The sequence below is a fragment of the Antedon bifida genome, chromosome 1 (genome assembly GCF_963402885.1).
Source record: "Antedon bifida chromosome 1, ecAntBifi1.1, whole genome shotgun sequence".
Classification (NCBI taxonomy): Eukaryota; Metazoa; Echinodermata; class Crinoidea; order Comatulida; family Antedonidae; genus Antedon; species Antedon bifida.
This window is the reverse complement of record NC_136226.1, coordinates 28,839,730-28,853,049: the sequence shown is the minus strand read 5'-3', so window position 1 is coordinate 28,853,049 and position 13,320 is coordinate 28,839,730. Positions and strand designations below refer to the sequence as shown.

The following is a 13,320-nucleotide window of genomic DNA, read 5'->3' as shown; positions in this document are numbered from 1 at the left end:
ACAAATTACATGACTTGCCAATTACAGGATGGGAATCCTAAGCCTTTTATGAGGGTTAGGTAATGGTATGTAGTGACACTGTTATGCATTGGCTGTCAATGTCAGAATTTAATTCAAGGGTCCAGAGATGTAAGGAAATATCAACTACAAAGCCATTATAGTTGTGGCTTGGTGGTTATGATGCTTGGCTACCACTCCAAGGGTCCTGGGTTCAAGTCCTGTCACATGTCACGATTTTTTTCTAAGGACAAAATTACAACTCCACTCCCAAAGACTTGTAATAAGTCTTTGTTATGTAGAGCATTTGCTGGATGGACCACCCTCAATAAATATGGTAAAAAAAAAAAGCCACAGTGCCGACCCAATACGACTTGTCAAATAATTTACAGCAGGCACGGTGGGTTGCATTGCAAACCAAGTTTAAGTAAATTATGAATATAGTCAGCACTTACACATTTATTTACAGAGAGAGATTTTTTTTAATACTGTATTGAACTAGAAATATTTTGTTTGCAAGCAAATATTATACAAGACAAATATCGACAGCAACAAATAATATTAAGCAAGCATATTTTAGATACTATACTCAAAATAAATAAAACTATATCTAACTGATAATGTAGATTTATATTTTGTAAAATGTATAAAAATCTTATATAAAATTACTATAGTTTTATTCATGCAATGGAAAATTAATTTCTAGCGCATATGAATAATTTTGGAAATGACAGAATAGATGCACGTACAGTACTGCTTTTTAAAATCCAAATTAATTTTTTTATAAAAAATGCTTGAGGGTATTACAAAAAGAAACTGAAGAATCATCATATGTGATAATTTGCATAAAATGCAATGACAATATTCATCAAATGTACAGTTTACTGGCAAATTATTTATATGAAAGCTAAGTATATAAAACGCATGAAATATACATACACACTCAAGATATTTAGAATCTTTACCAGATTTAAATCTAGTTCAAAATACTAACTTCAAACTTCACAGTTACTACTAGTGAATGACCGAGTTTAATAAAAAAAAAATTCTAATTGTAGTTTTTTTTTATTATGAGCAGAAACATTAGTGTTGGGAATGGGCTTTACTGCAAATCTCCTAAGAATTAACATAGCTTTTAAAAGCAAACATAGAAAGCGTACATTAATGTTTAGACTTCATAGCACACCGTCAATAATGACCAAATAACTAGTTCAGAGATTTATTGGCGAGAAACTTACTATACAGCGTAATATTGAAATTGAAAGAGAGAAACTGTTAAAAAGAAATGGCCAACGTTTAATTTAAAATTTACATAAATATGTAGAATAGTTTATGACATAAATAGGAGTAAAAAAAAAAGCAGTTAACAAAGATTGGGATTTTACAATATACCGGTTTAAAAAAAACCTGTTTATTGGCAATGAGTTATTGAAGCTTAGATGATAACTTAGGCTCTCCTAGGCCTAGGCCGTCTAAGCCATCTTGCTAAAATCAACCATCCTAAATCATGTTTGGCCATCCAAAAGATGGCTGGATGGCACACTGGCTAAGCCGTTGATTTGGAACTCTAGTTTTCTGCATATTATGGCTATGCCATAACATTCAGTCTTCCAGCTTGGCATTGAACAAACTGTTCTTGATGTTCAAACAATTAGTGAAAAGTAACTGTATGTTTAACTTTAATATAACATATTTAGATAAATTGTTTGAAAACAAACAATATTTCTCCTATATAAAAAAAAAACTGAAGATTCAAAATTGTTGAACAAAAATTATTTTAAAAATTCTTGTAAAAACCACTGCAGGATACAAAATTGTAATTTAAATCTATGGTAATTTTTTTGCTTCAATTTAAAAAATTGTAAATTAATGCATTAAATTTACAGTAATATAATGAATAATAAAAATAATAATAAAATAAATGGAAAAATTGAATATGTCTCATTTTTAGTTTCAATACTATGGTTTAGAGTACTGTGAGTAATGAATTTAGTTTTGAAAATTCAGACTTAACAAAAATATTATTTAACTAATGATACAGTATCTTTTTATTTAATTCATAATAAAATATATATAAATCAAAAGGAAAACTATTGAAAAAATGACAATGCTGTGGGTGGAACTCAATGGAATACACAAAAGCAAAAAGCTAAATCGAAACGATAAAGTACAAACAAACAAAATTACAGAGATTCAGATACAGTACTAGTCTTTCCTCAGTGTATTCAAATGCATATAAAAAGTACAGGAAAAGTACAGTACATGATATCTTATTTTGCATAAGTATTCATACCGGCAACGAACTTAAATAATCATAGCATCGATAATGCACCATACATAGATACAATGGGATTCGCCAATATTTACGATTCTACGCTATCCATCAAATTTCATTTTTCACCTAAAGTTAGTCAAGATAACTTTTATATCCACAGATTAAATACCTCTTCCATTATAATTCTACTACTGCATAAACAAATGATTTTTCGTAATCACAAATACAAAAGAAGGAATTTTAAACTAGTGACTGGATTTCTTGTTTGCCTTATCGACCGACCTAAATCTCACACCACATGTAAGAAAAAGATAGATGGATGGCTGTTAGCGTCTCAGTGCTTCTGGGTAGAATTGGGGAAATCCTCTTACTGTGTATGATCCAAACGGAAATATAGCATTATTATAAATATGAAGTTGAAGAATTCAAGGATACCCAGTAATACTTTGAGTAATTGAATCTTGAAGATCAATGATGATTAATAAGCTATTAATTACCATAATGTGATGACAGATATGAAATCTATATTTTGGTGACCTACACTAATCAACACCTGCAAGTATTGTATAACATTAAATTTAAAATTATTAATCTATCAATTATAGATTATTGATTACTGTGATTATAAATTAATGTATTAAAAGCAAGATCTGATAAAAAAAAATCTATATTAATTGGTGACCTACACTAATCTACAACTACAATTATTGTATAACATTAAATCTAAAATTATTAATCTATCAATTATAAATTATTGAAGAATGTGAATATAAATGAATGTCTTAAAAGATCTGTTAACCTTGAAAATGATTACTTGTAATATGCAAATGTATTACATGCCAGAATACTTTTTTTTTATTATTATTATTAATGTTTAATTATAATGTAGGAAAAAGTAAGATTGAACATACAAACAAAAACCAAACATAGGTTAATTAATTGGAAATCGGTAAAAACAGGAAAAAGTCGGAATACTGTAAAAAGAATTAGAACTTTATGAGATGTTGTATTCAAGTATTGATTATAATGTATTTCTCACAATACGAATAATCCAACCAATATACTAGCTTCATTACCTTTATTATTTCTACCCAGCCAAGTTGGCCTATGGCACAACTTTTGTGTCAACATAATTAAACTTTTACATCAATAAAATTACACCTGGTCAGAGCTACTATCACGTGTAGCTAAAAGACATTATTGAATGCATGTTGTGCTCTATGAAAACATCATATCAAATAAATCTATATAAGCCTGTAGTGCTTTTTTATACCGTATATCTTAAGGGAAAGTTTAAACAAAATGATATGAGGTTCTTCACACTATCAACTGACTATATGAATCATAAAAATCAATGTTTGCATGTTACCTTTCTAGAAACAAAACAAAGCTGTGAAAAATTGAAACATACTTCAAATTTACATTTTTAAAACATAAGAACAAGAATATTCAACATCAAAATCATCCTTATAACTGGATATACTGTAAATCATTTTAAAGATATATTTTTGCCTGTTTTTGTTGAATATCCCATTTTGATGTTCCATAATAGTTATTCACTTTGATCAAAAATTGGATCTATTACAAAATAAGCAGGGAAAAATTATTGCTACACATTTCTAAAATTGTGTAGCAATTAAATAATACAATACAAAACTATGTTTCTCGACTCAAAAATCAGTTTGATTAGCAAGAACAAAATTTTAAAATGAGTTTTTTTCCTGTATTTACATGAAAAAACTGTAATTTAAAATTGGTTGTCTTTTTATAAGTGAAAACATTTTTTTTTTTCGCTTTTTTTTCTGTGGAAGTGATTAACTTAAAACTAAAAAATGTCCTATTCAAAATCTTATTTCATTAATCTTCATTATTCTTGTTTTGGGGACAATAGATCTTTAACTATAGTAATAATATTCTACTCATCACAGTGGCAGACCTACAGTAGCATATAGAGTTTTTCTGAAACATTTCCTTTCAGCAATACACATGGACACATAATGGTCAAATCCCAATATACATTCTATGCAACAATTTGAGGCAAGACTAAAAAAAAATCATTTAATTTTAAAATATTACAACAGATGATCATAAAATGATAGCTTATAATAACATTTTCAAACATTTTCTAAAACGTTATTAAAATGTCAAATTTGGCATGCGAGGTAATGGTATGGTCAGACAATTCTGTTGCATCTGTCTTATATGATATTCTTTTTTGACTTTATATAATATCATGTTGGACATTCCATTCAAAAAAAGGTGTGAAAACTATATACAAAATCACTTTTTCATTCATGTTCTACAGTATTTTAACAATTACTGTACCTGGAAATTTAGATTTCATATTCATAAAGATTATATACACACCAACAGTGGTGTTTAGTAGTCTATGAGTGCTTGCTTACCTGGATAAACCGACAACAGCCCTTTCTCTTCCGAGATATAACTTGAAAAGTAGAAATTTTCATTGAACACCCCTCTCCTCAAATGGCATAGTCCATGAACTATGCCCTCCCCACAAACCACCATCATCATTTCTCTTGAAACATGAAAGAGTATTACATGTCTTCAAGAGAGCTTTGAAGGCAGTGGTTTGATGTTGCAATAGATATAATATAAATGCATTTTGAGGGAACCTCATATAGCAGTACATCGTTAAAACAATTACTCAATATCATACAAGGTGAACTTGTATTGACTAATTAGTGAAGAATAAAAAAAAAATATTCTAACTTAGGTATTATCTCTAACAACAGTCTTTGTTTTGAGAGAACATACTATAAGGTTGATATTTCATAAAATACTGTCGTACTTCAAAATAATGTTATATTTTTGTTGTATTAATAATAGAAAAGGATAACAAAAAAATTACATGACAATATCCATTGAATATTTTATATACAAACCTTGTTTGTATTTTAAATAATGAAGCAGAAGAAGACAACATTAATTTACTTGTATCAATATTTTGGGACATGACTTAATGCTTAGACAATGCTGAATAAATCATTGATACTAGTATCACACACTGCTGTACTTGAGATAATAGAAGATTATAGTTACTCTTTAACATTAGCAATAAAAACATTATTGTGAAGGCTCTCATACAAATTTCATACAATATCAGCTATTAAATGGGGGATTTCCCACCTCCAAATAAATGCATAAATAAATGTCTTCGGTATTTCACTTTTCCCGTATTTAAAAATAGTTTTAAAAGAGAATTGAAAATCACTGATATAATTACACACCTGTGTGTACCTTACCATTTGATTGGTTAATTACATATCACATGCCATTTGTTATTAGTTCTAATGAACGGAAAAAGGATATCAAATAGTTAATGCTACACTAATGAACATTCAGCTTTTTGTGGAGAATTTTGAGGGAAAACAAATAATATGCATGCTGGTGAAGAAAAGTACAATAGTCGTAATCAATTTACAGGTTGCGCTGCCAATTTCCCATATTGCTACCTATTTGAAATTCAGAATAACATTCGATAAATCAGAAAACTATACATTTTGTAGGTAACGGTCAGAATTAATACCAAAAACGCACCTAGTATTATATAGTTTGTCTAGGCCTTGGCCCATGATGCTGAAATAACTTTCATTATTTCTACAAAACAAATACTATACAATTGTCTTCGTTGAGTGGATTAGTTGTATAAACTAATGCCAATATTTATTGCAATGTGACTACATTAAAACATTTATTTCTCTTGCAAAAAAAACAACATCAATTTCTGCAGCAAAAAGGGAGAACATAATTTTGATGAGTATAATGTTAAGAAAATGTTTTTTTTATTCAACATGTGCTGTAAAGTAATATAATTGCAGATTAAGAAAACAAAGGTTCATTCGTTTTACTTTATATAATGTGGCATGTCAGAAAACATTTATTTGATGAATGTAATGCATGACATTTTGACTCATTAAAAGTAACTTTACTTACATATCGATTTAAAATACAATGTATTTTGACAAATATTATCAATCAATTACAGCTCTATTCACAACTTTTACCCAAAAGCTAAACAGCAAAATATGGAAATTTTTAACAGGTATTTTGGATTAAGGAATATCAATATTACTTTGCACCATTCATTATAATGCATGTAACAGAAGTTTTTCTTGTGAAAAGACCTAAACTTTCTAATCAATTTTAATATCTTCATTACAAAAAAAAATCAATAAAGAAATTGTTTTTCTTTCATCAATCATTGTCACTCTTGTCACGGCCTAAATGGTAAAAAAAACAGTTGCAATTTCACAATCCTTTTTGTTTGAACTTTCACATTCAATTGCAGCTTGAAAGTAAGGTGAACCACCCCATTCAAGTACTGTACTACTTTTGAAAGGAAATTAAAAAAGAAATATCTAGGCACACTACACCTCAAGGTAGGAAGGTGCTAAAAGAAGATAGATGAGAGATTCGTACGCCGTTGACTGCTATTTCTTACTAATAAACACAGGGCAAATTTGTTCATCATCATTATCCGAGTAAATTACATTTTAATAATGACCAGAAAACAGATTCACGAAAATGCTAGGTGCTGGTAAAACAACTAAATATTTCAAAGAATATGGAAACATAGGCCTATTAACAACATATTCCTTTGGCTAGGATGAAGAAGAGTCTAAATGTATAATAAATTACATCATCAGTAGTAAACTTATTGCAATGAGGCACAAACAATAATCACAAATATGTACGCGTCACTTGCATGTGACAAGAAAAATGGAGAACATGACCTTTGTTTTTTGGGGACGAGCCCATAAAAGACAAAAAAAAAACAATAATTATAGCTAGCAACATTTTAATTAGAGCCTGCATAATTATTAAGTTATACACTTCAAATTCTCTGCTAACAGTCCTATACCGCATATGGAATAAGTTGTTGAATGCTATAATATTTAATCATTTTGATAAGTTGTTGTTGAACACTAATAATACTAATACATACATCATTTCTGTACATTGATAGTAGAAATAACAATATGGACCCTGCCTGACAATAGGTTTGCTTACAATCCTACCATATTCAGATTCAGATAATTCAGATAATATTTATTTAGATAATAATGAATGAATATATACAAAGTAGAAAAAAGATATTAAAGTGAACATAGATAAAGCAGTAATAGGTAGTCATTATTATCATGGATCCCTTCTAGAAGTTAAAAACTTGTCTCGTAGGGATGAATGCTAATAATACATTTATTTATTTTATTTATTTTCAATCTTTCTACATAGCAAAAAAACAAACACAATATAAGTATAACAGGGGAGTAGCGGAAAAGCAAAAGTATAAAACTGTCATCTTGTGATGTGCTTGACCAGCCCCTGTCAACTTGAACGATACAATAAAACCGACATTTAACAAATTAACATTATACATGATAAATCTTTAATTATCAGGCGTTGAATGTGAATTTTACACACATTTTCTAGTTGTCCTTTTCATGTTTTTAATGTTTTTTCTAGATGTTAAATATTTGATTACTAAATGTACATTAATTTTAAAGTTTTTATATCTGTAAAATTGTACTCATTTCAGCCTTTGGCTGCCTGTATGATTTCTTTAATTGAATAAATATACCTTAAATAATAATTTTATATTTTCTATTTTAAGATAACTTACTACTGTATAAAAACTCTATTACCTTGTATCCCAAGTCTTGTTACGTCCAAAATATCGCCAGCCTGCGCCACAGAATCGCTTGGTAAAGGTTGTCCAGGTGCCAAACAAACCAGGTTGTAAGCAGTCCAACTGTGGAAACAACTAAAAAAAAAAAAATAATAATTAATAGTTTCAATATTCAAAAGAATTCAATTTTGCACCTGTCTAATGAATTTCTCACTTTTTTTTATGTAAATCTACAATGCAGTAAATAAAGCTACAAGATTGTTTTATTCTTCATCAATATCCTATTAAAAATCATGTTCTCAATATAATATTACGTAAAAGTGAACTTTTTATTTTTTGATAATATAGGCCTATATTAAAAAAAAATACAAAATAGACGAAACCTTTCATCGCCAATTAGATTGAAATTTGGTCACAAGTATTAAACCATTGTTTAACATGTTCTTTGAAATGTGTCACATAAAAATAATAACTTTTTTTATGAAAATTACTATTTTTTTCTATTATTTATTATCAAATATTATAAATTTTAACCCAAACTATATAGTGAGATTTTGATAATTTTTCAAATAATTCTCATTTGCTCAATGCTCATTTTGTGCAACAGAATCAGTAAATTTTGTTTAGGCAGCAGTGTATTCTATTCTAAACTTTATAAATTGCAATCTAAACATTACTCCCTTTCCTCTAGACAAAAAAAAAGGAGATAAAATAATTGGAAATAGAAACAGGGGAGAGTTACATAGAGCAATGATGAGAATCAAGAGAGTAATCAAATGACTTGTGGGTAAATATTTCAAATCAATTAAACTATATTCATGAATGTTAATCACATAGGTTCTTTTTATAATACATACAACGACAATTTGAAGATGATAATCTACAAAATAGAGAACGAATCTTATTTTCTTCGAGATCAAATTTACATTATATCATCTTTTAATCTGTCCACAAGAGATAGAATTCAAAAAAGCAATTTTTTTTTCATTTCATATCAATTTTAAAAGTAATATTCTGTAATTTCCTTTTTATAAAAACTATAAATATAAATTCATTTCCATCAATTTTATAACACAATTTGAACATTCGTTTGATGGAATAAACTTTTTAATTTGAAAAGGAAATATATTAAATTCAGTTCTAGGTTTAAATTAAACTGAGCAGTTCCATTGCCTTATAATAGTTTTATTCTATTTTTGAAATTTGTTTTTTCACTAAGACGCAAGGCTAATTTACACAGACGAGCAGTAACGGTAATAAAAATATAGAATCTATGTTTATTCCTTATGGCCAATTACACAAAACAGTGAGCAGATGGGTGGTTTTTTATTCACTTTTCCCAAATGAGAATACCGAAATTGTCTAAAAAAAAATTTTATTAAAAAATGGAAACTTTCCCAAAACCAGAGAGGGCCAAAAGATTAATTGAAATCACACAGACCTTCTTTCTTAAAAAAACAGACATTTTTCCTATCTGGTATTGGAAAATTTGCCAATTACTTTAAGGATTGAGAATACACACACCTCGGCTGGTCTTGCCAATGCTGGAGTACCTGTTAAAAGCAACAACCTTTTGGCTTTCTTCAGCAATGGCAGAAGAACTTTGGTTCGAGCTGCTTTCAAATTCTTCAAATAGTGTGACTCATCCACCACAATAACCTGGAACTGCTGTTTGTGAAGCGCCTCCAGAAGGGTTTTACTGTCATTTCGCATCAAGCCATAACCAATCAAACACACCTTACAAGTCGATATTGCTCTATATTTTATAAAGAATTAAAATAAACTTTATAAATATGTGTTTATACAGTAACTTTATAATCAGTAACAAAGTATTATATGGCTCTTTGGTCATACCAAAAAATAAGAAGAGCAATAAGAAGAAGACTGATATTTGCTGGACACTGTCTTCGCAATAAAGAAGACATCATTGCAGATGTTCTGATGTGGCAGCCAAAACATGGGCTTGCAAAACAAGCACTCACATAAAATTGATACTGGTAATATGCAGAGAGATGAACTGGCTGTCACAATGGCATATAGGACGTTATGGAGGAATCTATAGTCATTATAAGTTTGGGTAATTTAATAATTTTATTAAAAACAAGGTACAGTACCAACAAGATTTCACACAAGCATTTATCCTATAAAAACACCAAGTCTCTATATTTTTAAAAAGAGTTAAAATAAACTTTATAAATATGTTTATAACTTTAGATCTTCCTGAAATTGGGAGATCAGACCAAACAATTACAATTATTCCTTCTTAAGTTTTACTGAAGTTGCTCTGAGATTAGACTTTTCAGAAGCCTGTACAAATCCAGTATGTTCATATGGATCAGACATTTTGGAAAAAGAAGGTGTGGATTATTGGGATTTAAATGAAAGTTAACGATGAGAGGAGGAGATTGTTCTTTTAAAATAAGTTGCCTTATGTTAATCCATTATGCTTTAAAGAATGTACTGTACTGTATAAAAATAGGACAATAAAGAAAAAAAATATTTTTAAATCCTAAAAATTGAAAGTTTTTATCCTATATTTATTAAAAACAAGGTACAGTACCAACAAGATTTCACACAAGCATTTATCCTATAAAAACACCAAGTCTCTATATTTTTAAAAAGAGTTAAAATAAACTTTATAAATATGTTTATAACTTTAGATCTTCCTGAAATTGGGAGATCAGACCAAACAATTACAATTATTCCTTCTTAAGTTTTACTGAAGTTGCTCTGAGATTAGACTTTTCAGAAGCCTGTACAAATCCAGTATGTTCATATGGATCAGACATTTTGGAAAAAAAAGGTGTGGATTATTGGGATTTAAATGAAAGTTAACGATGAGAGGAGGAGATTGTTTTTTTAAAATAAGTTGCCTTATGTTAATCCATTATGCTTTAAAGAATGTACTGTACTGTATAAAAATAGGACAATAAAGAAAAAAAATATTTTTAAATCCTAAAAATTGAAAGTTTTTATCCTATAATGGCAAAGTTTAATTACTATACATGGATTTCCCTGAAAAATTTACTCAAATCTTTTGGGTCTAATTCATATTGTCAACGGTTTTGTATAAAGCTGGCTTTCATAGCGGATAATCGTAGCTTAAGGGGACGATGATTGATTTGGAGTCCATCAGTTTGTTTCATATTTGTGCAATTACTAAAAGTAGGGTAGGTTTAATTTCTATTGTAAATATATATAAACGCAAATGATTATTATTTCAAATAACACAGTATTGTTGATTTGTTTTTTTTTTATATATTTAGGTTGCTGCAATTGTTTTACTTGGTTTGTTTAAATAATAGAAGTTTTTATGAAAACAGTTATATATAGTTATAGATATTTTGATATACACAAAACAAATTTCATATTGAAGAAGGAACAAGAATATTAGTATGGGTAGGTCTATAGTAGTACACAAAAACAAACAATAAAGATAAATAAAGATATATTGACTCCCTGAAAAAAATTAATTTGTTTTTGTTGAATATTATGCCATTTTAATGTCACATAAAATAAAAATTATGTACCTGAAAAAACTGTAATTTATGCAAAAAAAATTTCAAATTGACTCGAAGTCAATGGTTGAATTAACTGTTTATTTTGTCTTTTTTTTTCTACAGAAGTGATTAACTTTTATTAAAACTGCAAAATTGCCTGTTTTTTTTATTACTTCATTTTTCATGTTTTTGGGGGATCAACATCTTTAATTGTTGCCTTGGTTGAACTAAATTATAACTATTCTTGTTTTTCAGTATTTATTTTTTTTTTTAATTATTGATATTGTATTCATTAGAAACAGAATAATTAAGAAACTGCAATTCTAATGACCGGTACAATATGGCATGTTGCCAAGTTGTCTAAACTAAAATTGTGTACAATAGTGCCCTCTATAATGTATATGGTTAGTAATTAACTGAAGCATGAGAATTGTATTGTCTCTAGTATCATAAAGATGTCTAGGAGGTTTCCAAAATCTTTAATAAATCATGATCTTTTCACAACCAAAACTCATTTACATTTCTATTATCCCACAAACCAATCTATGTAGAACTAGGAAGTCCTTTGTTGTAAATAGCATTAATATGTACAATTCTAACATTCGCCAATAACTATTTGTTGTAATTTTAATTTAAATGTTTATCGTTTTAGAGTATTTCAACACATAAATAGTATTTTAACATATTGCCTTTTGCAATTTGAAGTATTTTTCTCTGTTTTATTCTCTTAATTATGCCAGGCAAAACGAATTTTCATTTATTTTTTTAAATCTTGCATTGGTCATCTCTAGTACACTTCTGTAGTTTATACATGAATATTATGTAAGTAAAACAAGCAAATAACAATAAATCAGTTGCATCTCAGCAATCAATTTTTCTTAAAAACATAAATTAATTTGTATTGTCTTTCTTGCCTATGACACTACACCTGCACTGACAGAGGAAAATACACACACCAACAGTGGTGTTGGTAGTCTGTGACTGCTAAATGGTGTTACAAAGAAATGATGATGCTGGAAGGTGGAATGGCTCAGCACAACCTTTGCAGATGATACCATTATCCAATACGGATTCTCAATGGAATGTCTTATTGTTGGTAGCATGAAAAAGTGAAATTTTTGGAAAACATCATGTTGCAAGTGGTGATGATGATGAAAATGATGATGATTATGATGATGGTGATGATGATGATAATGATGATGATGATGATGATGATGATGATGATGATGATGATGATGATGATGATGATGATGATGATAAGTTTTTTGTTTTGGTTTTAATTGTTAGTAACAACAGATTTTCTAAGGTGCCACAATTGCCTAAGATGAAAAGTTCTGAGTATAGCAAATTTATATGCTATTCAAGGTAAGTGGAAAAAATAAAACATTGAGAGATTTTTTAAATGCATCTTACATTTTAAAATTCACAGTACTGCCCTCTATAGCTTAATAGTTATCAAACAAGGCAAAGCAAGATACAATCTCACAGCTAAAAAAGCGAGCCACCATGGAGACAGACTACTGTATCACTTTGCTGTTTAAAGCTATGTCTACACTATCAAACTGTTTTGTGTGATGTGCTTAAATATGGTAGTGATATACCCAAATATGGTAGTGATATGACATCATGTCCATATAAATATGGGTACATCACATTTTGTTACATAAAGTTTGATAGTGTATACAGTAAGTAAAAGATAACATTTTAACTCATGCCTTCCCACATGCCAGACATGATTCCTACCATTTTGATTTCTCATTAACCATTTTCAATTTACATATAAGACATTTAATCAAAGTGTTTTTTCATCGTGTTGATTAATTTATTTATTAAATTCATTTATTCCTCATTCAAAATTACTTATGTAAATTTAATTTGAAATTTAAATCTATTTA

General features: G+C 28.6%; 1 protein-coding gene across 1 annotated transcript in view; it reads right to left on the bottom strand.

Annotated features, from left to right (window-relative positions):
• The window catches only part of LOC144835838 (DNA annealing helicase and endonuclease ZRANB3-like), a 63,350-nt gene that overhangs the window by 37,845 nt on the left and 12,185 nt on the right, over positions 1 to 13,320 (bottom strand). The window contains exons 4-5 of the mRNA XM_078690952.1: positions 9,450 to 9,681; positions 7,942 to 8,060 (exon numbers count right to left, since the gene is read on the bottom strand). Coding sequence (XP_078547078.1) covers positions 7,942 to 8,060; positions 9,450 to 9,681 — 351 coding nt within the window. The remainder of the gene's footprint in view (positions 1 to 7,941; positions 8,061 to 9,449; positions 9,682 to 13,320) is intronic.